The sequence below is a fragment of the Triticum dicoccoides genome, chromosome 2A (genome assembly GCF_002162155.2).
Source record: "Triticum dicoccoides isolate Atlit2015 ecotype Zavitan chromosome 2A, WEW_v2.0, whole genome shotgun sequence".
NCBI classification, from domain to species: domain Eukaryota; kingdom Viridiplantae; phylum Streptophyta; class Magnoliopsida; order Poales; family Poaceae; genus Triticum; species Triticum dicoccoides.
The window spans coordinates 745,519,366-745,542,867 of NC_041382.1; the positions used below are offsets into that span (position 1 = coordinate 745,519,366).

Below are 23,502 nucleotides of genomic sequence, written 5' to 3' on the forward strand. Positions count from 1 at the left end.
GGGAGCGGGCTGGGCGTCCAGCTCTTGGACCTCACCGCGGAGGACAACCACGTGCGTCACGGAGGCTAGCTCTCGCGTGTGTTGCTTGTGTTGCATATCTGAGTTATTTATCCAAAACCACCACACTTAAAGCTAGGGTAACAACTTAGTATCACATTTAAGCCAGGGCACAAAAAACCATCAGAAATACGCCTAAGAGCAAGCACAATAGGATGATGTATGCAGGATGTAAGACTTTAAATATTAGAGTTGGCAGAGAGAGAAGACAAGCGGGCTTCTAACTAACAGCCGGCTGTAGCACATGCTCCTAGACATTTTGTGAGAGAGAAAGGTGGGCCATGTATCAACTAGTACAAACTTATATGCATCTATTACACTTGCCGACTATAACGTTGGCTATATTATTAACCATGCTCTAGTGGGTAACGCAGAGCACAAAGACTAGCCACAATGGGTAGTAACATAGAGTAGTAACATGGGTCTCTATAGTGGGGAGTAACATATGTGTGGTAACATGCAACACTTCATTTATTAGGCTATAGACTCATCTTGCCTTGATATGTGTGATGTTACTCATACTAGTAGTAACTAGCTATGTTACCACATGCCTCTCTTTTTTCATTTATTGCTTGCCATATTATCTATTTTATCTAGATATGTGTGATGTTACTACCTATGTTACTCCTATTGTGGGTAGTCTAATAGTTTGATTTGCCCATGAAAATAGCGAAACCGACAGGTTGGCCCCATTTGTCGGGCTGACGTGGCCTGCCAATGTGGATTATTCGCTGAGGTGGCCCAAGGCCCCACCTGTCAGATGCATCTCTTCTTCCCCTCTCTTCCCTAAAAATACTCCACCACAGCCATATCCTGCACCGCTGCCGGAGCTCAACCCCGGCGAGCCACCCCACCACCGGCGAGCCGCCCCACCACCACATACCATCCGTGCCGAACCTCCCTGCTGGAGCTCGATCTACCTCCATGGAAGGCGGATGCAACATCAGGCACTAGCGGCCGCTCGGATCCGTCTCGCATCCACCCCGCCACCCAAACTGCTGCCTGGCGCCGGCGCCGAGTCGAAGAGGAGGACGACTACATGAGAACTCTCCTTGTGTGTTCTTGCTTCCACCGCCACTTGCTGCTAGCTTGAGTAGGCGCACGGCCTAGGACTCTTGGTGGGCGCGGCGAGCACGGGCATGGCCATGGTGCTCCATGACGGCGCGCGCGGCCAAGGTTTCCCGGTGGACGCCGCGAGTACGGCCATGTCCATCGCGCTCCACGACGGCGCACGCGGGCATGGCCTCCCGACGAGCGCCGCAAGCACGTGCGTGGCCATGGCGCTCCACAACGGCGGGCGCGGCCACGGCGCGCGCAAGTTCCCTAGGAAAGCTCGACGGATCCAAGCACGTTGAGGGCTGGGGCAGCGCGGCGACGACGGGGCAGCGCAGCGATGACGGGGTAGTGCAGCGAGGTCGAGTTCATCCATGGCAGCTGGCATGGCAGCAGGTTCTTGTTTGAGAGAGAGAGACACGAGGAATGAAGGAAAAGAAAGGGGCGGCGAGAGGAGCTCTAGCGGCTTGACAGTGGCAGCCATGTCTGGGATTACCGCCGACCAGCGGCTTGATAAGCGCACATTAGCTGTTTGATGAAATGCCCAGGAAGAAAATGCCTAGGAGAAAAAGAAAAAAAAGGAAAAAGAGATAAACACTCGAGTCATTGACAGGTGTGACCCTCGTCCAACTCAGCAAATTGTCCACATAAGCACGCCATGTCAGCCCGACAGGTGGGCCCCACCTGTCGGTTTTGCTGTTTTCACGACTAAATTCCAGCATCAGTGCTCCGTGTTACGCATTAGACGCATTTTTTGTGGTTTTTTGTGCCCTGGCTTGAATGTGGTATCAAGTTGTTATCCTAACTCCAACTGTGGTGGTCCGCCTGAGCAAATCGATTTGTCGACTGTCTGCGTATACGTGCAGCTACCTCACCTACTCCCTCCATCCATGAATAAGATCTCCTCCAATGCACTAGTGCTAAGATAAGGTGCTAAGCACATTAAAAATCTAAGCAACTAAAGTCCCCAATGCAAAGGTGCTTGGCTTGTTGTTGCTAAGCATCCTTTATTTAATGATTTAGCAACTAAAGCTGTCCATGCATTGGTGGGCTTCTTTCATTTAAGTGTTTTCCCTAGGTTCCCGCGCTTGGCATTGTGTTGACACCAGATTTTGGCATGGTCACGAATCAGGGTTCGTATGCAAAAGTTAGAGGCAACACTTCGCGGGCCGGCCCTGAGTGAGAAAGTATTCGGCCTTTGCCGGCTGAATGAAACCTTGCCGGGGTAAAACCTTGTCGATGTGAGGGCTTACCGATGTGGAAAGCTTGCCGGCGGAGAAGCCTGACGGCGTGGAAAGCTTGCCGGCGAAGAAGCTTGCCGGTGTGAAATCTTGCCGAGGGAGAAACCTTGCCGAAGAGGAACTCTTGCCGAGGTAGAAACCTTGCCGAGGAGGAACTCTTGCCGGGGTAGAAACCTTGCCGAGCTAGGGAGAACCCTTGCCGGTGTAAAAACCTTGCCGGGGTGAAACCTTGTCGGTGCGGAAAGCTTACCCGGGTGGAAGGCCTGCCGGGGTGGAGGTTGTGATAGTCAATCCGACCAGAAGCTGAAGATGGGCTCAAATGATTATCTAGATGGACTCAAATGGAGAAGTGATCTATATGAAAGAGTTCTGTATTATTGATATGAACATCTTTGAAATTTGGGTCATTGCCGTCCGATTTCATCTCGAAGGCCGAAACTATGCTCGAAGTACCAAGATCTTATATTCAAAGTACAGTTTAGCTGATTAAGCCCCCAAGACGACCTCAAATGAAAAAATGATCTACATGGGTTGTCTTCGTCTCGTCGAAACGATCGATTTTGATATAAAAATCGTTCAAATCCGAGTTCGTATGCAAAAGTTAGAGTAATCGGAGTGCAGCCCTGTCACGAGGCGAGATGTGGCGCGCCCTATCAGACACATGTCTGACGGGTAGCGCGAGGAGATAGCCTGTGTTGCGAGACCGATCTGACTCTCAAGATGATCTCTGATCAAAAAACCTTCAACATAAAAGTTGTTCGTCTCGTCGAAACGGTCAAGATTGCTTTTGGGCTTGTTTTCATCCGAAATCGTTTACCACCGCAAAAAGGACCCGCAAGGTGCAGCCAGTTTAAACCGAACAGTTTTGGAAAGTTCGGATAAAACCAGTCCGAATTTGACTAGGGTTTTGGACGTGAATTGATGTAATTTTCTTGTAAGGAAAGCCTAGATAAATTCTTTGCTTGTGCAGGAAGTCCAGCCGCCTCTTATATATGTTGGGGGTGACGGCCGACTGAAACAACACCAATCGAACCAATCTATCAATTACACTTTTGTGTTCATCTACTTTTACTCCTTACCCTTGTATCTTTCTTTCTCGTTCTTCGTTCGTTCTTCGCGTTGGAGGGCAGCGATCCACGAGGCTCTAGGGGCGAGCGAATCGACCTAGGGCAGCCCATAGCCGCCGCAATCCCTGACGGGGTCCCTCCCGGGTGCGCGGGGTTTCGGGTCTGCAAAAGCGCCCGCCGGCTGTCCTGCGTATCGCGCTGTTGGTCGGGTCTCCTTCGACGTGAGCTGCGGTGCATCACCCCCGGCGTCGAGGGTACACAGAACGTGTTCGTGTGTCAACACACTTTTTGGCGACTCCGCTGGGGACGAAGCTTTGAACAGCCTCCAGCCTGTTCTTGCTACGAGGGGAGCGTCATCAAGCGGCTGCAATCTACAACGGTAACATGTATCATCAATCTCCTTGCATAGATGCAAGTAGCCATTATGTTGATGTTGCTAGATCTTTCAACGGACATGTGATGTCGGCCAGCCCTAATGAGCAAAGGCCGACTAGTTATTCCATTGGAGAAACTTGGAATTTACAGAATCGTAACATGCAACTTATGAATCTGAACTTTCATGCATCGGCAACATCTTTCAATATGCCGGTGAACAACACGATTTGTTCGAGTGATCAATATAGAACACTCATGTACAGGAGGGCATCTCAAAGTTTTATCCATCGGCAACCGACTCGCAATATGCGGGTTCATCCCCAAACATGCCGATGAATGGGGGAATCGGCCATGCTTCTGTTAGCTATTTGGCCAGTTATCCTCAAACATCATATACTACACCTCATCAGATTAATTGTTCAGTGGCGTATAAAACTAAAAATATTCATGACTCAGCTCACCTTCACGGTCATGGCCGAGTGAATGGAGATTCTATAAGAGCATATGTGCCTAATATTGCAGGAGATGAGGTGGCTCTGGCTGCATTAAAATTTTTAGCCCAAAATAAGAAGATTAGTGCTATTTGCCTTGAGCAACACGACAAGGGATTGGTTCCTGATTATGAGGCAATAAGAGCTAGGGTTTTGAAAGAAGACCAAGTGTTGCCGATTGATCAAATTATCGAGAGAAAATATTCAACAACGATGCACATGCCTTCACCTATCATTGCAGCATGTTATACACCCCCTATACAAGCGCAAAATTTCGGCAACATCAATTCATTGCTGAAAAATCCTAAAAGTATTGGGGGGGCAAGCCGATCCAAGCAGGGTTGAGTTTAAAGAAAAATATCTGGCCCAAGTGGACAAGATCAAGCCAAAGCTCACAGGGAATAGAGTCAACGAATTTACTACACCTACCCTTGAGGAATTACCAGCAGAATATCGACAGGCCTACGAAGCACTTAAGAAGAAGCATGGAGAGGGATATTTGCAAGAATACGTCAAGTGCCTTCCTCCATGTAGCAACCATGTTGGCCCTTCTACACTGTTGAGGCAAGATAAAAAAGAAGCTTTACAAGCAAACTAGCAAAAAAGGATTCACTCGGCTAATATGGTGGATTCGGTTGAAACCGGATTGAGCAACGGGATGTTTAAGGCCAAGTGCGTTGCATCATGCCAACCGAGTGCATCGTTCCAGACGAGTGCATCACCAGCTAAAGCCGAGTGCATCAAGCCAACTATTGCCTCGTGTACCAAAATAGAAGATGCAAGCTTGGCTGAGCAAAGGAACGACAAACACAACAAATTGGTTGTGCTCGATTTTTCTGGATGTAAGGAAGCTTACATGCTACCTTATGAGTTTCGTGCTAAAGATATTGATGAGCATCAAGAACACAGTAATATGGCTAAACACAGTTCAGTTAACGATGAACATCAAGACCAAGAAAATGCGGCCAAGCAAAGTTCAACTGACAAAGAGCGTCCGAGTGAAATCCACTCGGGCAATCCGACTGAAATATACTCGGGCAATCCGAGTGATGAGGCACCAGATCTAGAAAAAGAGGAAGAGGCATTGGAAAATTATTCAGAAGTGGAGCAATGTATTGTTCCAGTGGTGCAACCATCTTCTCCTTCCAACATCTTTACAAAGGTACACCTAGAAGATAGTTTACTCAATTTTTGATTCGGTCAAAATCATATTGTTGATGCACCCGTTAGTAAGATTCTAATTAATTTTGAAAGACCAATTGAAATGAGTAATCTATTTGTTAGGAATGATCTTGTGTGACGCCCCCGATTCAATCGTACACTAATCATACACGCAAACGTGTACGATCAAGATCAGGGACTCACGGGAAGATATCACAACACAACTCTAAAAATAAAATAAGTCATACAAGCATCATATTACAAGCCAGGGGCCTCGAGGGCTCGAATACAAGAGCTCGATCATAGACGAGTCAGCAGAAGCAATAATATCTGAGTACAGACATAAGTTAAACAAGTTTGCCTTAAGAAGGCTAGCACAAACTAGGATACAGATCAAAAGAGGCGCATGCCTCTTGCCTGGGATCCTCCTAAACTACTCCTGGTCGTCGTCAGCTGGATGCACGTAGTAGTAGGCACCTCCAGTGTAGCAGGAGTCGTTGTCGACGGTGGCGTCTGGCTCCTGGGCTCCATCGTCTGATCGCAGCAATCAGGTATAGGAAAGGGGGAAAAGGGGAAGCAAAGCAACCGTGAGTACTCATCCAAAGTACTCGCAAGCAAGGAGCTACACTACATATGTATGCATTGGTATCAAATGGAAAGGGGGTATCATATGTGGACTGAACTGCAGAATGCCGGAATAAGAGGGGGATAGCTAGTCCTATCGAATGCTACGCTTCTGGTAACCTCCATCTTGCAGCAGGAGAAGAGAGTAGATGGTAAGTTCACCAAGTATCATCGCATAGCATAATCCTAAACGATGATCCTCCCCTCGTTGCCCTGTGAGAGAGCGATCACCGGTTGTATCTGGCACTTAGAAGGGTGTGTTTTATTAAGTATCCGGTTCTAGTTGTTATAAGGTCAAGGTACAACTCCAAGTCGTCCTGTTACCGAAGATCACGGCTATTTGAATAGATTAACTTCCCTGCAGGGGTGCACCACATTTCCCAACACGCTCGATCCCCTTTGTCCGGACACACTTTTCTGGGTCATGCCCGGCCTCGGAAGATCAACACGTCGCAGCCCTACCTAGGCACAACAGAGAGGTCAGCACGCCGGTCTAAATCCTATGGCGCAGGGGTCTGGGCCCATCGCCCATTGCACACCTGCACGTTGCATACGCGGCCGGTGAGCAGACCTAGCAACCTCCATTACAAAGGAAGTTGCGTTACGCGGTCCAACCCGGCGCGCGCCGCTCGGTCGCTGACGTCACGAAGGCTTCGGCTGATACCACGACGTCGAGTGCCCATAACTGTCCCTGCGTAGATGGTTAGTGCGTATAGGCCAGTAGCCAAACTCAGATCAAATACCAAGATCTCGTTAAGCGTGTTAAGTATCCGCGAACGCCGACCGAGGCCAGGCCCACCTCTCTCCTAGGTGATCTCAACCTGCCCTGTCGCTCCGCCTCAAAGTAACAGTCGGGGGCCGTCGGGAACCCAGACCCACCTCTACCGGGATGGAGCCACCTGCCCCTTCAGCCCCCATCTCCGAAAAGTATCATAAGTAATGCAACAGTATAAAGTATGAAGTATATGCCCGTGATCACCTCCCGAAGTGATCACGGCCCAGTAGTATAGCATGGCAGACGGACAAGAGTGAAGGGCCACTGATGGAACACTAGCATCCTATACTAAGCATTAGGTTTGCAGGTAAAGGTATCAACAGTAGTAGCAAGGACAGACTATGCATCAGGATAGGAATAATGGAAAGCAGTAACCTATTACACTACTCTAATGCAAGCAGTATAAAGAAGAGTAGGTGATATCTGGTGATCAAAGGGGGGGCTTTCCTGGTTACTTTGGCAAGAAGGAGGGGTCATCGTCTATGTAGTCGATCACAGGGGTATCATTGTCGGTCTCGGGGTCTACCGAAAAGAAGTAACGGAGGGGAACACAATAAATAATAAAGCAATCAAAGCATCTCAAAGCATAACATGGCAATACGCGATGCTAGAGGTGACCTAACGTAGTACTAGGTGACACCGACAAAGGCGGGAAACATCCGGGAAAGTATTCTCGGTGTTTCTCATTCTCGGACAAACGGATCGGAGGTGGATTGTTGCATGTTCGCTATGCTAGGGACGTGTGATGAATGAACGGACTGCGTATTCGGATTCGTCTCGTCGTTTTGAGCAACTTTCATGTATAAAACTTTTTCACCCGAGTTATGGTTTATTTTATATGGATTTTTAAAGTTTATTCAATTTTCTGAAATTTCTGCATTTATTTAATCGAATTGTCCAAGTCAACTTGACTGGTCAAAAGGGGAGATGGTGGCCCACATGTCATAAGCTATACCTAAACAAATAACTAAAACTAGCTTAAATAAATGCGGGGTCCACATGTAATAGACTTAGACTAATTAATTAACCAACTAATCTAAACTAAATTAGTTTAGACCTAATTAAACTGGGCCGGCCACACACGGCTGTGGCACAGCCCGCGCGCACACAGCGCACACACACAATGCTAGGAGTAACTCTATTCCTTTTAACACAAGATAGCATTTTTGTGATTTTTGTAGGATTTAATCCATGCATTATCTGAAGCAGTTCCAATGGAACAAAATGAGGCTTGTTACGTCTACTTTCCGTTCATATAATCTTTACCCATGTTAAGACTTGCCTTATCGCTGTTTAGTGGCAGTTTAGAAGGCTAGTCATGGTAGAAATACAAAAGCTAGCTACTGCCACAGTAACTGAATGTTACTGTAGCCATGTAGCATAGTAGCAGCAGCAGACAGCGGTACAGGCGGGCGCTCGAGCGGGCGGCTCGGGGCGCTGCCAAGGGCGAGGCAAGGCGGCGTGTAGAGCAGCGTAGCAGCAGAGCAGCATACAGCTGCAGCGGCAAGAGCAGTGGGCAGCAGCGCAGCGCAAGCAACGGCGGGAGCAGTGGCGGCGGCTACGATGCGTGGTGGGCAGCAGCGCAGGTCCATTAGCGACGGCCTACGGCTCGGGTACGAGCAAGGAAAGGGCTAGTCCGCAACTAGTACAGCTCCCGGAGCCCGAACGCGTCATCAGAAGAAGCTAGGGAGCACAGCGAGCAATTAAACACGGGGAGAGACGGCGAAGCTCCCCCAGAGGCAAACGGATGCGAGGGAGAGGTCGGGGATGCTCTGGAGGTAGCGGATCGAAGGGCGGCGGCTGGCGGATTCCGATGAGGGGAACGGCCACGACGGCATCGCAGGTGTTCCTTGGCGTTGATCCCGGGGAGAGGAAGATGATGGCGACCGAGCTCCTGGACACCAAGGTGCAGCGTGGGGGAGGCTTCGTCCTACGGCATCTGCAACGACGCGGCGACGGCAGCGTCGGCTATGTGCGCGTGTGCAAAGAGCGGCGTGAAAGGGAGGGAATGGATGTTAGGGTTCGACCTGGGCGTCGTGGGGGTACTTATCCATCACAGGGAGGGAGTGGATGCTTGACACGGCGACGATCGGTGGCGTGGACGGCGTGCGCGCACTGCCAGCGCCATGGATGAACAGGAGAGGGAGACTAAGGCGCTGGTGGGCTGGGCAGATCGGGTGGCCGAGGCCCAGGTGGGGGTTGGGGCCTTTTGTTTTCTTTTGTTGTTTGGGCTTTTCTCTTCTTCTTATTTTAATTTATTACTTTTCTGTTTCTTTTAGTTGCTTCTTATTCTAGCGTTAAAAATATACCTAAGTGGCATCTAAATTGATGTTACCAATTATGCCACTGCCACATTAATCTGCTACTCAAACTAACATAGTTTTGTAACTATTTATTATTCAAAAGTATTTGAATACTAGTTTTCGCTACTGTTTTATTCATCTTAGAGTATTTAAACATTCTATAAAAGTGTGGTTTCTCCACCATGATTACCTATCCATTATTTGGCACAATCCGAACATATTATTTTTAATGTTTGAAAACTTTTGATATTTGCCTTTAATTCAAATGTGAATCTGAATCGGTTTCGAACTAACGCGAGATCAACAACAGTAATCGTGGTGACGTGGCATCGTTAACAGGGAATTGTTGTAGCTTAATTATCTGCGCGTCACATCTTGTCACTAATCATGATAGTCGACACATGGTATCATTTATAGAGGTTAATAGTGACAACTTATCAAAACCAAAGTTGTTCTTGTCATGCCAACTGAACTTTGTATTCATATGGACAACTTTGTTTGTTTCATGCCTGGCTAACATTTGGTCTCGGATGAGACGTATATTCTGTAATTATTTTGGTTGCAGAAACGTAAAGCCAGGTCCAAAGTCCTTCGAAGCCGATTTAAAAGCATCAGGAAAAGAGGATGAAAATCAATGCATAGCCGAGTCGGATGACACTAAGCCAGCACTGCTCGGTTGTTTTGTTTCAGAGCTAGTATCACAGTATCAGTTAATGGACGAGCAGTGTACCTTTAGTCCGGGCATAGTTGATCACATCGTTGGTGCTTCATCGACTAATCCTATTATAATTGATCATGATGTTGAGCCATCAGGACAAGAACAAATTCAATGTTTGTTTGAAGAGGATATCGAAGACAACAACGTGATTCATCAAGCCGCACAATCGAGACAATTGAAGTTTGTTGAGGCACGATCATATGAACAATCGGATCAGATTGGTTTTGATGGCGATCAAATGTTGACTCGGCTATCTCAAGCCGATTCACCTAAAGGTCAACAGATACACACCAATGATGATGGGGTCAAGACTTCGAGCAAGGGTATGGTTAAGAAGTGCATCAACAGCAATCTTGAAGATGGGAATTCCATCAAAGCTACAATGGTGACATCTAGCACTGGGGGGCAACAAGAAAATTCAAAGACCGATGCATGCACATTAAAGAAAGCAAAGGCAATGGTAAGCACAAAGGTAAAAGACCGAAAGTCACTTTCGCGCAGTTATTAGAAAAATATCAGAAGATAAGTGAGGCAAAGAGTGCTTATCAGCCGAGTGAAGCAAAAGCATCGAAGTCACCCCCGAGGCATAAATCTGAAGACTTGGATTGGCAAAGGAAGATGTTGAGCAAGCAGACTTCATATCCTGCTTTTGGGCCGCCAATGCCAATGTCATGGATGCCTCCCTACACTCATGTAAATCCATATCCATCATGGGACACGTATGATACAAGGGCAAATTATCCATCTTATTTTAGACCATCTCACCAATATTATGCAGCTCCGAGAAGATCAATATCTAAACAATCACATGTTAAAGACCGTTTCAATCATAAGGAATCGGTCCAGAGCTTAAGGATGAAGAAAGAGGTGGTCAAGCAAGTTTACCGTGTTAAAAGAGATGGTCGTAAGAGTGCAACTTCAGATTTGATCTCAAATAAAAAAAGAGTCAATTAAAGTGTTAACATTGGCTACTAAAGGCAATGAGACAAAGCAACCAATTATTGAGAGTCAAAGTGCCAAATCCGAAGAAAAGAAGTTGAGAGTGCATAAGGCCAAAAAGGAACTGCCATTGGTCAAAACAGAATTACAGCCGAGATGCCCACTCGGCTTAACGTATTGGCAAAAGAAGGAATTACAAAATCTTAATGCACAAGAGCTGAGACAAAAGAACATGGCATGGGTTCCCAAGAGGATCATTCATAACAAAAATGATGTGCATGCTTCTATTGCAACAAGTACAATAAAAGTGAAGAAAGAGGAGAATGGAAGCAACAAACACTTAAGCCGAAGAGGTGGATCACAACATCAAAATTTTCGGTTAGCACATCATCCATTTTCTTCAACAATGTCATTGATGCCTTTGCCATGGAATTCATCCACAGGTATGATCAGTTACCCTCCATGGACTTATTTTGATCCATGGACGCAACATAATTTTCTATATCATGACAGAGTATTACCAAATCACTATACATTTGGTTAGTTACATTTTTGTTGCTAATACAAAGGGGCCGAAATATCTTATTGCTATTTCATTTGTTTATTTCGGCTATACATACCTTGGTGGGTCAATACTACATGGACCTCATTGTAATGGCCGATATTTATCCATCGCCCTAAGAATATATTTAAGAATGACCGGTGTGGTATTCTAACATCGTCCTTAGTTTGAGATAAGTGCTTGCAAAGGAATTTGTCAAATTGATACCATTGAAGATATTATGCATAGACCAATTCACCAAAATTGCAAAGTGAACTTATGTTCTGATTGTGTGTGCTTTGGCTTATTAGTATTCAGAATTTATGTAAGACCAAATCATGGTTGATTTTATTATTGAGCATCATATTGACATCATGCATAATATTGATTTCAGCTTGATCTCTCTAGAACCATGGAGATTATATATTGATGGTTAAATTTGTAGCAATGGCCAAGGTGTTGGTGTTGTTTATATATATCCTTATGGTGCTATTTTGTGAAGCCTCATGCCGCTTAAAATATTTTTGCACAATGATCAAAACCGAATATGCATTGTCATTCGGATTGGAACTTTGCCTTGCTATAGGTGCTATACATATTGAGGCTTCTGATGATTCGTTACTAGTAGTGCAACAAATATCCAATGGTTATCAATGTTTTGACGAATCATTTTTAGTTTATCTTGAGGTATGTTTAGATGTAAAATTTACCATGGGTTGTTTTAAGATTCTTCATATATCTGGACATGATAATTGAAGAGAGTTGGCATAGCAAGCATTTGGCTACCATGTTGGTCATGGTGTATTGCACATCTATCAATAGCCGATGCTTATTCTTGCCAACATAGGTAAGGCCGAATTGGAGTCCACAGATTCGGCCACTAATGAAATTTTTATGCAGGCGAAAGTAAGGATTGGAGAAAGTTTATTGTTGATTGTCTACAAAATCCTAGCAAAAGGGTGAACAATATGGTTCGAAGGATGACATTGAGATACATATCTATGGAAATTTATCACCGGATTGTTAATGAAGCTGAGAAGGTTTCACCCAAGTTTGCATCAGAAAGTTCACTCAAGACATGGCCGATATATGATTATCGCCCTTAGCACAAACATGGCCGATACCTGATTATTGTCCTGAGGAAAATAAATGGCCGATGGAGTGTTGACATCGTCCTTAGAACAAACACAATACAAGTTATTTTTCGGCACACAAGCTTTGCCGAAAAACAGGGGGGCATGTGTTGACAACAGATTTTGGCATGGTCACGAATCAGGGTTCGTATGCAAAAGTTAGAGGCAACACTTCGCGGGCCGGCCCTGAGTGAGAAAGTATTCGACCTTTGCCGGCTGAATGAAACCTTGCCGGGATAAAACCTTGCCGATGTGAGGGCTTACCGATGTGGAAAGCTTGCCGGCGGAGAAGCTCGCCGGCGTGGAAAGCTTGCCGGCGAAGAAGCTTGCCGGTGTGAAATCTTGCCGAGGGAGAAACCTTGCCGAAGAGGAACTCTTGCCGGGGTAGAAACCTTGCCGAGGAGGAACTCTTGCCGGGGTAGAAACCTTGCCGAGCTAGGGAGAACCCTTGCCGGTGTAAAAACCTTGCCGGGGTGAAACCTTGTCGGTGCGGAAAGCTTACCCGGGTGGAAGGCCTGCCGGGGTGGAGGTTGTGATAGTCAATCCGACCAGAAGCTGGAGATGGGCTCAAACGATTATCTAGATGGACTCAAATGGAGAAATGATCTACATGAACGAGTTCCGTATTATTGATATGAACATCTTTGAAATTTGGGTCATTGCCATCCGATTTCGTCTCGAAGGCCGAAACTATGCTCGAAGTACCAAGATCTTATATTCAAAGTACAGTTTAGCCGATTAAGCCCCCAAGATGACCTCAAATGAAAAAAATGATCTACACGGGTTGTCTTCGTCTCGTTGAAACGATTGATTTTGATATAAAAATCGTTCAAATCCAAGTTCGTATGCAAAAGTTAGAGCAATCGGAGTACAGCCCTGTCACGAGGCGAGATGTGGAGCGCCCCACCAGACACATGTCTGACGGGTAGCGCGAGGAGATAGCCTGTGTTGCGAGACCGATCTGACCCTCAAGATGATCTCTGATCAAAAAACCTTCAACATGAAAGTTGTTCGTCTCGTCGAAACGGTCAAGATTGCTTTTGGCTTGTTTTCATCCGAGATCGTTTACCACCGCAAAAAGGACCCGCAAGGTGCAGCCAGTTTAAACCGAACAGTTTTGGAAAGTTCGGATAAAACCAGTCCGAACTTGACTAGGGTTTTGGACGTGAATTGATGTAATTTTCTTGTAAGGAAAGCCTAGATAAATTCTTTGCTTGTACGGGAAGTCCAGCCGCCTCTTATATATGTCGGGGGTGACGGCCGATTGAAACAACACCAATCGAACCAATCTATCAATTGCACTTTTGTGTTCATCTACTTTTACCCCTTACCCTTGTATCTTTCTTTCTCGTTCTTCGTTCGTTCTTCGTGTTGGAGGGCAGCGATCCACGAGGCTCTAGGGGCGAGCGAATCGACCTAGGGCAGCCCATAGCCGCCGCAATCCCTGACGGGGTCCCTCCCGGGTGCGTGGGGTTTCGGGTCTGTAAAAGCGCCCGCCGACTGTCCTGCGTATCGCGCTGTCGGTCGGGTCTCCTTCGACGTGAGCTGCGGTGCATCACCCCCAGCGTCGAGGGTACACGGGACGTGTTCGTGTGTCAACACATTGTTTCTCACTGAAGTCACCACACCCATTTCTCTCCTCTTAATTACCTTGCCACATCATCTTTTTTGCCTACATGGCAGCCTTAGCACCTGTACAAGGTGAAGCATTGAGAGAGGACTAAGTGTACATCTAGGTTTTGTCCTAAATCAAAATTTTAAAACTTTGACCAATTTTATAGAAAAATGTAGAAGCATTTATGATACTAAACTAGTATCGCTAGATTCGTTTTGAAATATACTTTTATAATATATCAATTTGATGTCATATATACTATTACTCTTTTCTATAAAGTTGGTCGAAATTTTAAATATTTGATTTAGAACAAAAGTTAGATGTACACTTATTCGCGGACGGAAGGAGTATTTGTATACGTCTAGCCGGAGGCCAGAATCAATCTGTCAAAGTCCTCGTGTATATACTAGACTACTGGTGCATCTATGCGAAAAGTGGCCGCAGAGGCCGAGCTCCACTGAGCTCTATATACATTTCTCAGCCAAAATATCTTTTCCAAAACTCAAAAAGAATCTGAAAAAATGTTTTCATATAGACATATACTTAAAGTATACGTGTACAAATTTTCATAAACATATGTATTCATATGTGATGTATACAAAAAAGACAAATACACAGATTGAAATAGGCTTTTTCTTTGTTGTATTTGTGTCAGATTTTTGTCTTTTTTGTGTAGCATTCAAATGATCAAATTAGTTACTGAAAATTTATACATACTTAAAGAACATGCATATGTATTTATACAAAAAAAATGGCATTTTTTGAAACTTTTAAATATATTTTGATTTTTTTTTGGTAAAACGGGCTCCCTGGAGCCCGGTCTCTGCGACGCCTCACTCTGCATCTATGATCTAACCAGTGTGTGTGTTTCAACTTTCAACCGGCTAGCGTGCTCTGCTCTGTGTCTCGGCGGATTCAATCAGACAGCTTGGATGAAAAAAACTCGCCATGAAGTGAAGCGCGACCTGCACCAACACTTGTGGCCGTCGACGGCGTCTACCCATGGCGCATACTGGGCCACCGGAGCCGGAACGAGCAAGTACAACATACCGGAGATGCTGACGAAGATGTGTTGTTCAACGAGGGCAGCGACTCCGACCAATTGCAGGTGACGGTGGCGGCTACGTGGCGATCTCCAGTGGCATGCATGCTCTTGGATCTGATGTGACTAGCGCGGGGTCGATCACCACACCAGAGCGCAGGCGCAGCCACTCCAGGACATATGCTCACATACATGGCATTTATCACATTGCTGTCAAATGAACATTACAGGGACCAAACATGGCATTTTTTGCAGTTCAATGCTCACAACATAAATCTCAAAATCAGTACAAAGCTCACACAACATTTCATTCTAGTGCAAAGGTTGGTGGCATGGTCTCTCCTGTCGTCGGCACCGCAGGCGGCGAGGTTGGTGGCGTCCCGGACGTCGGGGGAGTTGTCACTCCCGCCATCGGCATCGTGACTCCCGTCATCAGCGGCTCCCCGTCCCCCAAGACCCGGCACGGCGGACGCAAGGCGTGCCCTCCCTCACCCCCGACCCCCACACCGTCTCCCCCGACGCCCACGCCAAGCCCCACGCCCTCCTCCGACACGTGCCCGATCGACATGCTGAAGCTGGGCGTGTGCCTGGACCTGCTCGGCAACGAGCTGCACATCAGCGACGCCAGCGTCAAGTGCTGCCCTCTCGTGCAGGGCATCGCCGAGATGCTCACCGCCGCGGCGTGCCTCTGCACCGCCATCAAGGCCAAGGTGCTCAACCTCGCCCTCTACGTGCCGCTTGCCCTCCAGCTGCTCGTCAACGACTGCGGCTGCGCCATGCCCCCGGGCTACACCTGCGCCTGATCCGTCCGTCCATTTCACATCCGACGCGCATAATTTAAGCCACAAGTTTGAAATCAAGATTGTTGATCGGTCGATGAAGCCACTCGCTTCTTGTTTGTTCATTTAGTACTACTACATTTATTTTATTATTATTACTACTATTATCGTCTTTCCGTTTGATATTCATCTTGTAAGATTTGTATATCCGGTTTGGAAGGTGTAATTGTATGGTGTACCAACCTCAAACTATTTATCCTGGTGATGTAATTCCTTTCTCGTCCGCAATGCTCCCTTGAACAACTTCATTTTTCTACTGATTTCAAAAAGTGACGATTTCTACCCATGGTTAGACTATGATTTCAAAAGGTGATCCATTTTGGAGCTTGGGCTCCAACCTCAATGGAGCCCAATTTTTGAAAATTCCAAAGAAAAAAAATCAAGATTAAAAAAAATCTACATGTACATATGGATGTGCTCTACATGTTTGTAAATTTTCATAGGAGTAATTTAAGATGTGAACACACACACACACACACACACATACAAAAACAAATTCATGGATTTTCAAAAGGTAATTCATGTAAATTTTCAAAAGTGACGATTTCTACCCATGCTTGCACTATGATTTCAAAAGGTAATTCATTTTGGAGCTTGGGCTCCAAGCCTCCAAACTCCATGGGCTCTAGCCTCCAAGAGATTACATATGGACGTGCTCCATGTATGTGAGTAATTTAAGATGCGAGCTACACAAAAAGAAAAAAAATTCTTGGATTTTTAGCACATGCGCTGTTTGCTATTAATATCCACGGATTTGCTATTAACAGAAGACGTGCTACAAAAACGGTTACAACAGAGGACGTGGTACAGTAAACCTATTGAGCAGCTAGCAGTATTTTAAATGAAAAATATGCGGTGGTATTTATCCTATAAAACCATCTACTAAGACTTTTCAAGATTTACAGAAGAAAAGGAACTCGTAATACAGTGAGATGCGGTCCATAAATTAATTGCTTCGGCACGACGGTAGCAGGTTTTCACGTGTCACGTAGCTCACAAAAGGTAGCACCATATTCATATGTACAGATCGAACCCTACCAAGTAAACGAACTCCCGGGCTGAGCCTATTCTCCTTCCACCTGAAGCTTTTTAAGATACCTATATTCTCTGCAAATCAAGAGCTACCAGCAGCAGCAGCGGCGGCAGACTCCAGAAGGCTCAGGTACTCCGCGATGGCCTGCCCTTCATTGGCGACGTCAATGTCATAGTCGTCCAGGGCATCACCTGTCAGCTCGTTGGCGAGCTCGTTCTCCATCGCCACGTCCCTGACCGGACCTTGCGCATGACTCGCGCCCGCTTCTTCCTCGACCAAATCCTCCTCCTCTTCGTCGCCCATGTCTTGATCTTGGTTCACAGCTTCTAAATTGGCCCCAGCTTCTGCGTCGTTGGGCAAAGCTTCTGCCTCGTTGTTCGCAGCTTCTTCTTCGTTGTTCACAAGCTGCTCCTGATTGTCGCCCTCGGCAGCATTTAGATCTGGGATCTGTGGTGGGGCATTACCCCCCGCTGTGGCAGCCACAGCAGCAGCAGCCCCGGCTCCCAATGGTCCTGCACCCAAGACTGGCAAGACGTAGAAGGGGATGTAAGTCTATTTCATCTGTAACGATGCAATTTATTAGAGTAATGACGAATGTGTTAAACCCATACATACCATGAAGTGGTCGTTTCCTCCTTGACTGAATTTTACTCTAGAGTGGAAATGACAGAACAAAAGGAAATGTTAAAAACTGCATAGCATCTTGGTAGGATAGGAGTAAGAAAAAAGAGGCAAATAACGCCTACTTGTAGGGCACAGTTCAGTTCAGGATTTGTCAAAAGATCTAACGCTTTCTCAGCGTCATTTTCATTTATGCGGAGTGCTTCTGCAGCAAGGTACTTCTCAAACCTGCAAAATTAAAACTGATCGGTTACAAACAGAAACAGGACAAGTATCAGCATGAAGTTTCCTATACTACACTTTCTCCACAAGACAACTAAAGACACGTCTAAATCAATGTATGGCTGCTAGGAATAGATGTGTGAAATCTAAATAACCTTTAGATCCATCTAAGATTTCGATTCCCAGTAAAAAAATAATATAAAAAATGGGACCAAAAAAATAAATCCTATATTGCTTCATAAAACATAATCTTCCAATATTGCTTTATATAAACGAAAATGCATCAGTGCACTTGAGCGTGCAGCACACACTGGTGAGAATGCCCACTTCCATGTTTTGAGAAGTTCTGACAAAACTTATACATGTACATTGTTGGATGTAGTTCGAATCTGCAAGTGTTGGTGCAAAAATAAAACTATCTATTTATGTGCTAGACAAAAAAGACAAACTGTTTACATTTATAGTTGTTGTTTTACTTCTGTTGTTGTTTCTCATAAAAAGTTTAACCAGCTGAAAATGCTATCTTTTGCTACCTCTATGTGTCTGACTCTCTGTCACGCTATGTGTCTGACTCTCTGTCACGCGCACTCTGTGACACAACTGCCAATATTCGCATTGGCTCTCCTAATAAAGAGGTCCATGCTTTTCCTCTCCATCGTAAAGAATAACCCTAAAAATGGACACGACGCAGGCACTTTCTGTTAACCTGTCTTTATTTAGGCAAACGCATTACCATATAAGTAGGACCTTGCATAGCGTCCCGTCTAACTTGAGCAACATCGCAAGCGCGCAAACCAAACCTCCCAATGGCATCCTTCTACGCAGCCATAGGTTTCATCCTCCCCTTTCTCCTCACCATCGCATTGCCCCAATCTACTGGTTCCCCTCCTGCGGCGCCGTCGACCACCGGGTCATTATCCATCGAGGACGCCTGCAAGCAGACCACCAAGCTCTACGACCTCTGCATGGCGACGCTCTCCCCGGACCGGTCCTCCTTGACGGCTGATGCTGTGGGCCTGACCAGGGCGGCCATCCTGGCTGTCCAGAAGAACGCGTCCGAGACAGCCACATACCTCACGAACATCGATGAAGATGACAACTTCAATAAAACGGCGCAGCTGCAACAATGCCTCGAGGGCTGTGGGGAGCGGTAAGCAGCTAGCTCTGACGTACATGTGTGATCACCAAAGGCAACTTTAACGATGAATCATGGATTGCATGCTTTATCGATCATATATATGCATGCAGGTATGAGGCGGCCGTGGAGCAGCTGGCAGACGCGACAATCGCGCTGGACATGGGGGCATACGACGAGTCGCAGGTGCTGGTATCTGCAGGCCAGGCGGAGGTGAAGCTGTGCCAGAAGGGGTGCCAGGACTCACCAGAACACCGGAGCATCCTCATGGCGCGCAACACCGAGGTCGACCAGCTCTGCAATATCACTCTCGCTATCGCCAAGCTTATCCCCCGGTGACCGGACTCTGCTCGCTCATGGTGGTATATGACTGCCATATTGCCTTTGAAGACATGGTGGCTAGTGAATTAATTTATCTAGCAGATGGGAGCCAGACCTTCTGTGTAAACTAGCTGAATAGCCATATTTTACTATGGCTAGATAACCATGCTGCGCAACATATTATGCTATCGTCGTCATACTCAGTCGGGTCCACACCAAAAGATTAAGTTAGTTCATTTCATTTTCTTCAGTATACAAATTGACAATATGTGTTGCCCAAAATTGGCAGGTTTCACCTGTTCCAACATCGTGCACCAACAATAAAATTCATTTTTTTTAACAACTAAAGTGTCCCTTTTGATTCAACTCAAATCATCAGGTGCATACTCGGTGCATCCAGGTGCAGAAAATCCGCTCTCCATAGAACATGTCACATTGGATACAATGAAACATGAACGACATGGCAAAACTTACGATAACTAAGAAAATCATTCCGCACGAACGAAATGAACGAATTTCATTGCCTTTCATCACTAACATTGTTCCCTAATAAATATTTATTTCAACTGAACAACACGTAGATTTTCAACTACACTTTCTTGACAATCTGGTAAAAAAGTTTTGAGTTTTTAGGGCCTGCTTGGTGCTTGCGATTTTGGTGGCCTACTTAAAACAATCTATTTTGTTATTTTACATAGTACTAACTGACTGAGAGCCTCTTGTTTGGACTTTCAACCCATAACAAGCATAGTTCGCTAGAAGTGGCAAAGAGCCCAGTGACAAACATTGATGCAAAAGCATGGTGCAATAAAGCCAGATTGGTCATTAGGCATCTGATCCTCAAATGTAGGACTATGGGGATTTCATGATAAAATCAACATCTATTTCTCAAATACATGTGATTCGTATAATATAAGACCAAAACACTCTTACCCGATAGTAGTCAAGCCTTTCAACTTCTGCATATCAACTGCCTTGTTCATGGGAGTTTTACCATATCTCCTTTGTTCCCTAGGATAACGCCAAACAAAATGTGCATAAGTCAGCAAAAAAGGAAAAGGAGAATGATACATAGAAGGGAAAGTAAGCCTCTCAATGTGAAGGTTACATTATCTCTCTCTGTGTCTCGATGTCCTGCTCCCTTCTACGAATTTTCTTTTCACGCTCCTCACATAAGAGATCAACAGAAGATTGAATATCGTAGCCAGTCATCTTTAGTGCTCTTTTTGATGCTCGTGCGTCATAGCCCATATCCGTTAACATTGCTATAGCTTCATCTGGTACTTGCAGCTAAATCAACATGCATTTACTCATTTAGTAGCAGCACTGATATGGTACTAAGGTCAAAGAAGTACAAATAAGATACTAAAACTGACAACAAACAGAATTTACCTGCATGTATTTAGATTGTGCAGAACTGAGAGAGCCACGTGCCTTTTCGGTATTACCATTATAATATGCTACCACTCCTTCCAAAAGCTCCAGCCTTACATAGCTGTTACATGGGCAGCAGTTTTGATACATCAGGAAACAATGTAAGTTAAAGCTAGAATGCTTAACAGGTCTCACTCTTGGGAGAGCCGCCACTAATATCCTAAACATTTATCTTAATGAAAATCCAACAAAGATCAAATTAGAGGTGTGCATGCAACATCCATAGTGCCACATTGTGGGTACCACTAGTTGGTTACACTATGAACTGGTGATCCTCTACTTTTCAGCTCTTCTTTCTTTCTAAACGCAGCAATTAGTTATCTACCCCTCGATGAAAATACCCACTCTCTCCAAACAACTGTATAGTAAAAAAGAGATAGAAAAATGATAGTAGAAAAAGGATGGTAAGAGTCTTACAGAGCCAGATCTGCATGACGGGCTGCCTGGAGTAATCTGAAGCGCGTGGAATCTTTACCGTGTGAGAGTTCAAATCCTACCCTAGCCTTGTTTAGGCGAGCCCCTGCAACTTCTAAGCGTGATACATCACGAAGCATGAAATAGCACCAGACTATATCCAGTTGAAGCATTGGCACATTATCAACTCTCTGCAGAATATGAATGGAGTGTAAGTAAAATACTTCAGCACTCTATTTGACAGAGGTAACATATAATTCTTCTCACGATTCAAGTTACCTCAATGAGTTTATTGTCACAAAGAGCGAAGGCTTCCTGGCAACACAACAGATGGGTCAGTAATTATACAGCTAATTAACAGGCATGCTTCTTACAGTAGGGCAAAAACAATCACGTAAGGCAGTATATACCTCGGACATCATCAAAACATCCAGTGCCTCCTTATACATGTTCTTCTTGATAAGAACTTTTGCCTTTTGATGAAGCATTAGAGCCATCTTCAAAGCCCTAGAGATAGCACACATGATGAGCTGAATAGTACAAACTACATGAGAAAACGACTGAACAGAAGGTTCAATGTATATTACTTCATATCATCTGCAGATCCAAACATCACTTTTTGTCCGCTCTGGTCCTCGAGAGCTATGTTGAAGTTTTCATCAAGGAGAGAGCCATCTGAATGCCTTTGAGATAATGCTTGTGCAGCATCCCTACAAAATATTATGGTAATCTATTACTGAGGAACAAACATTTGCTTTCCACCTATCTTGTGCTACTAACATTTTATACAATAGAAAACATGCAACTAACCATCACCATCACACTTTCAATCAAGGCACGCAACCTATCTGTAATCATGCAGCAGTAGGAGTTCTATCCCACAACTCATTATCTTCAGTTACTGAATTTGTGAGTTTCTGAATCATACAGACTGTACATTGTGTTCTTCTTACCGAGAAAGGAACACTTGCTTCCACACTACTTTGTGTTACTAGCATGTTCTACATTACATAACATAACATAGAACTGATTATGGATGTAAATTATGATCGAATTGACAACAATGTGTGCCTCCACCATGTGGAGACACATCCTGTTGACTAGGGCCCTTGACTTGCCACAAAGAGTCAATGCCCTAATGGCGGAGAGTGCGATCTTATCTTTTGTCCCGCGGTTAATATAATATAGAATAAAACAATGGCATCGGTGCTCATAATTTTAGACTGCCAAGCGAAGATCCTGCTCGCGGCGACTGCAATTTTTTTTCCGCCGAAAACAGGGGAAACAGAGCAGGAATCTGGAAATCCAAAATACCCCTCGGGATTCGATCAGAGAGGAGCGGAGCGACCCTCACCAGAGCCTGACGAGCTTGTTGGAGTGCTCCTCCTCCGCGGCCGCGGCGGCGGCCTCGGCGGCGAGGGCCTTGCCGCGATCGGGGGAGGAGAGGGTGGAGAGCACCTTGGCGTTGCCCTTGAGGCCGGCCTGCTGCAGCGAGACGCCGGCGGGGTCGTCCTTGAGCACGCGGCCGCCGAAGATGAGGCCGACGCGGTCGGGCTCCACGTCCCCGGCCCGCCGCGCCACCTCCGCCCGCAGCATCGGCACCGTCCAGGCGCCCAGCTCCACCTCCAAGGGGCCGGCCCACGCGCCGACCACGCGGATTCGATCCGCCGGCGGGGGCGCCGACGCCGATGCCGATGCCGATGCCTCGCCGGACGCCATCGATCGGGGTGGTCGATCGAGGGCTGGGGTTTTGGGCTCGGCGAGTTGTGGGGGATTTTGGTACGGGTTTGGGGTTTGTTGATGGGATTGAAACATAAAACGAGGGAGAGTCGGTTTTATGTAGGACTCATCAGACTCCGGGTCTTCGGTGTGAGGATTTTATTTTATTTTTTTATTTTTTTTGGAACGGGAAAGGCACCCATGGTGCCAACTTCATTCAACTCAGTACAGCATGAATTACAACTCCCTGAATGTTGCAAGAAGACATAGTGGAGATGACAGGGCAAGTTGAGTGAGAATGAGTTGAACTAAAACAACTAAAAACAGGTTCCGTTGCTCTGGTCAGAACCTGATGAGCTACATTGTGGGCTATGCCATTGATTTCTCTGGATATATGGAATACATGCGATTGCAACTGTCGAGTGGTGTTGTAGAACTCTGCAATGAGCTTTCTGATCGACCAAGGAATCACATCAACCAAAACATTTTTGCTTGCTGCTGCTTTAGCCAAAGAGAGATTATCAGTGAGGAAGGTAGGTTGGCTAATTTGCAAAAGTTGAGTCACCCTCGCAGCAAGAACAAGGGCATGTGCTTCTGCTTGTAATGGAGAAAAGGTGGGCTCGGTCGAG

The 23,502-nt window shown here is 45.9% G+C and overlaps 2 protein-coding genes across 2 annotated transcripts; one reads left to right on the top strand and one right to left on the bottom strand.

The window, feature by feature from the left end:
- Window positions 1–16,792: 16,792 nt before the first annotated feature.
- Window positions 16,793–22,945, bottom strand: LOC119356868 (NEDD8 ultimate buster 1-like). The gene is made up of 11 exons (XM_037623858.1): window positions 22,509–22,945; window positions 21,742–21,864; window positions 21,565–21,661; window positions 21,434–21,469; window positions 21,158–21,345; window positions 20,699–20,801; window positions 20,415–20,596; window positions 20,240–20,317; window positions 17,754–17,856; window positions 17,623–17,659; window positions 16,793–17,531 (listed from the first exon to the last, which is right to left on the bottom strand). Exons 1-11 carry the CDS (start codon window positions 22,871–22,873, stop codon window positions 17,089–17,091), a joined length of 1,755 nt encoding a protein of 584 aa, XP_037479755.1. The 5' UTR covers window positions 22,874–22,945; the 3' UTR covers window positions 16,793–17,088.
- LOC119356869 lies at window positions 17,867–19,503 on the top strand. The gene is made up of 2 exons (XM_037623859.1): window positions 17,867–19,000; window positions 19,099–19,503. The coding sequence occupies exons 1-2, from the start codon at window positions 18,657–18,659 to the stop codon at window positions 19,322–19,324; spliced, it is 570 nt and encodes a 189-aa protein (XP_037479756.1). The 5' UTR covers window positions 17,867–18,656; the 3' UTR covers window positions 19,325–19,503.
- Window positions 22,946–23,502: the final 557 nt, after the last annotated feature.

What these genes read in the sequence shown, in the direction of transcription:
- LOC119356869 (XM_037623859.1), top strand. Translation starts at nt 18,657, where the DNA reads ATGGCATCCTTCTACGCAGCCATAGGTTTCATCCTCCCCTTTCTCCTC. An exon ending in CTCGAGGGCTGTGGGGAGCG is followed by an intron (nt 19,001 to 19,098) that starts GTAAGCAGCTAG and finishes ATATGCATGCAG; the next exon opens with GTATGAGGCGGCCGTGGAGC.
- LOC119356868 (XM_037623858.1), bottom strand. Translation starts at nt 22,873, where the DNA reads ATGGCGTCCGGCGAGGCATCGGCATCGGCATCGGCGTCGGCGCCCCCG. An exon ending in GTGACAATAAACTCATTGAG is followed by an intron (nt 21,346 to 21,433) that starts GTAACTTGAATC and finishes CATATTCTGCAG; the next exon opens with AGAGTTGATAATGTGCCAAT. An exon ending in CGTCATGCAGATCTGGCTCT is followed by an intron (nt 20,802 to 21,157) that starts GTAAGACTCTTA and finishes CCCATGTAACAG; the next exon opens with CTATGTAAGGCTGGAGCTTT.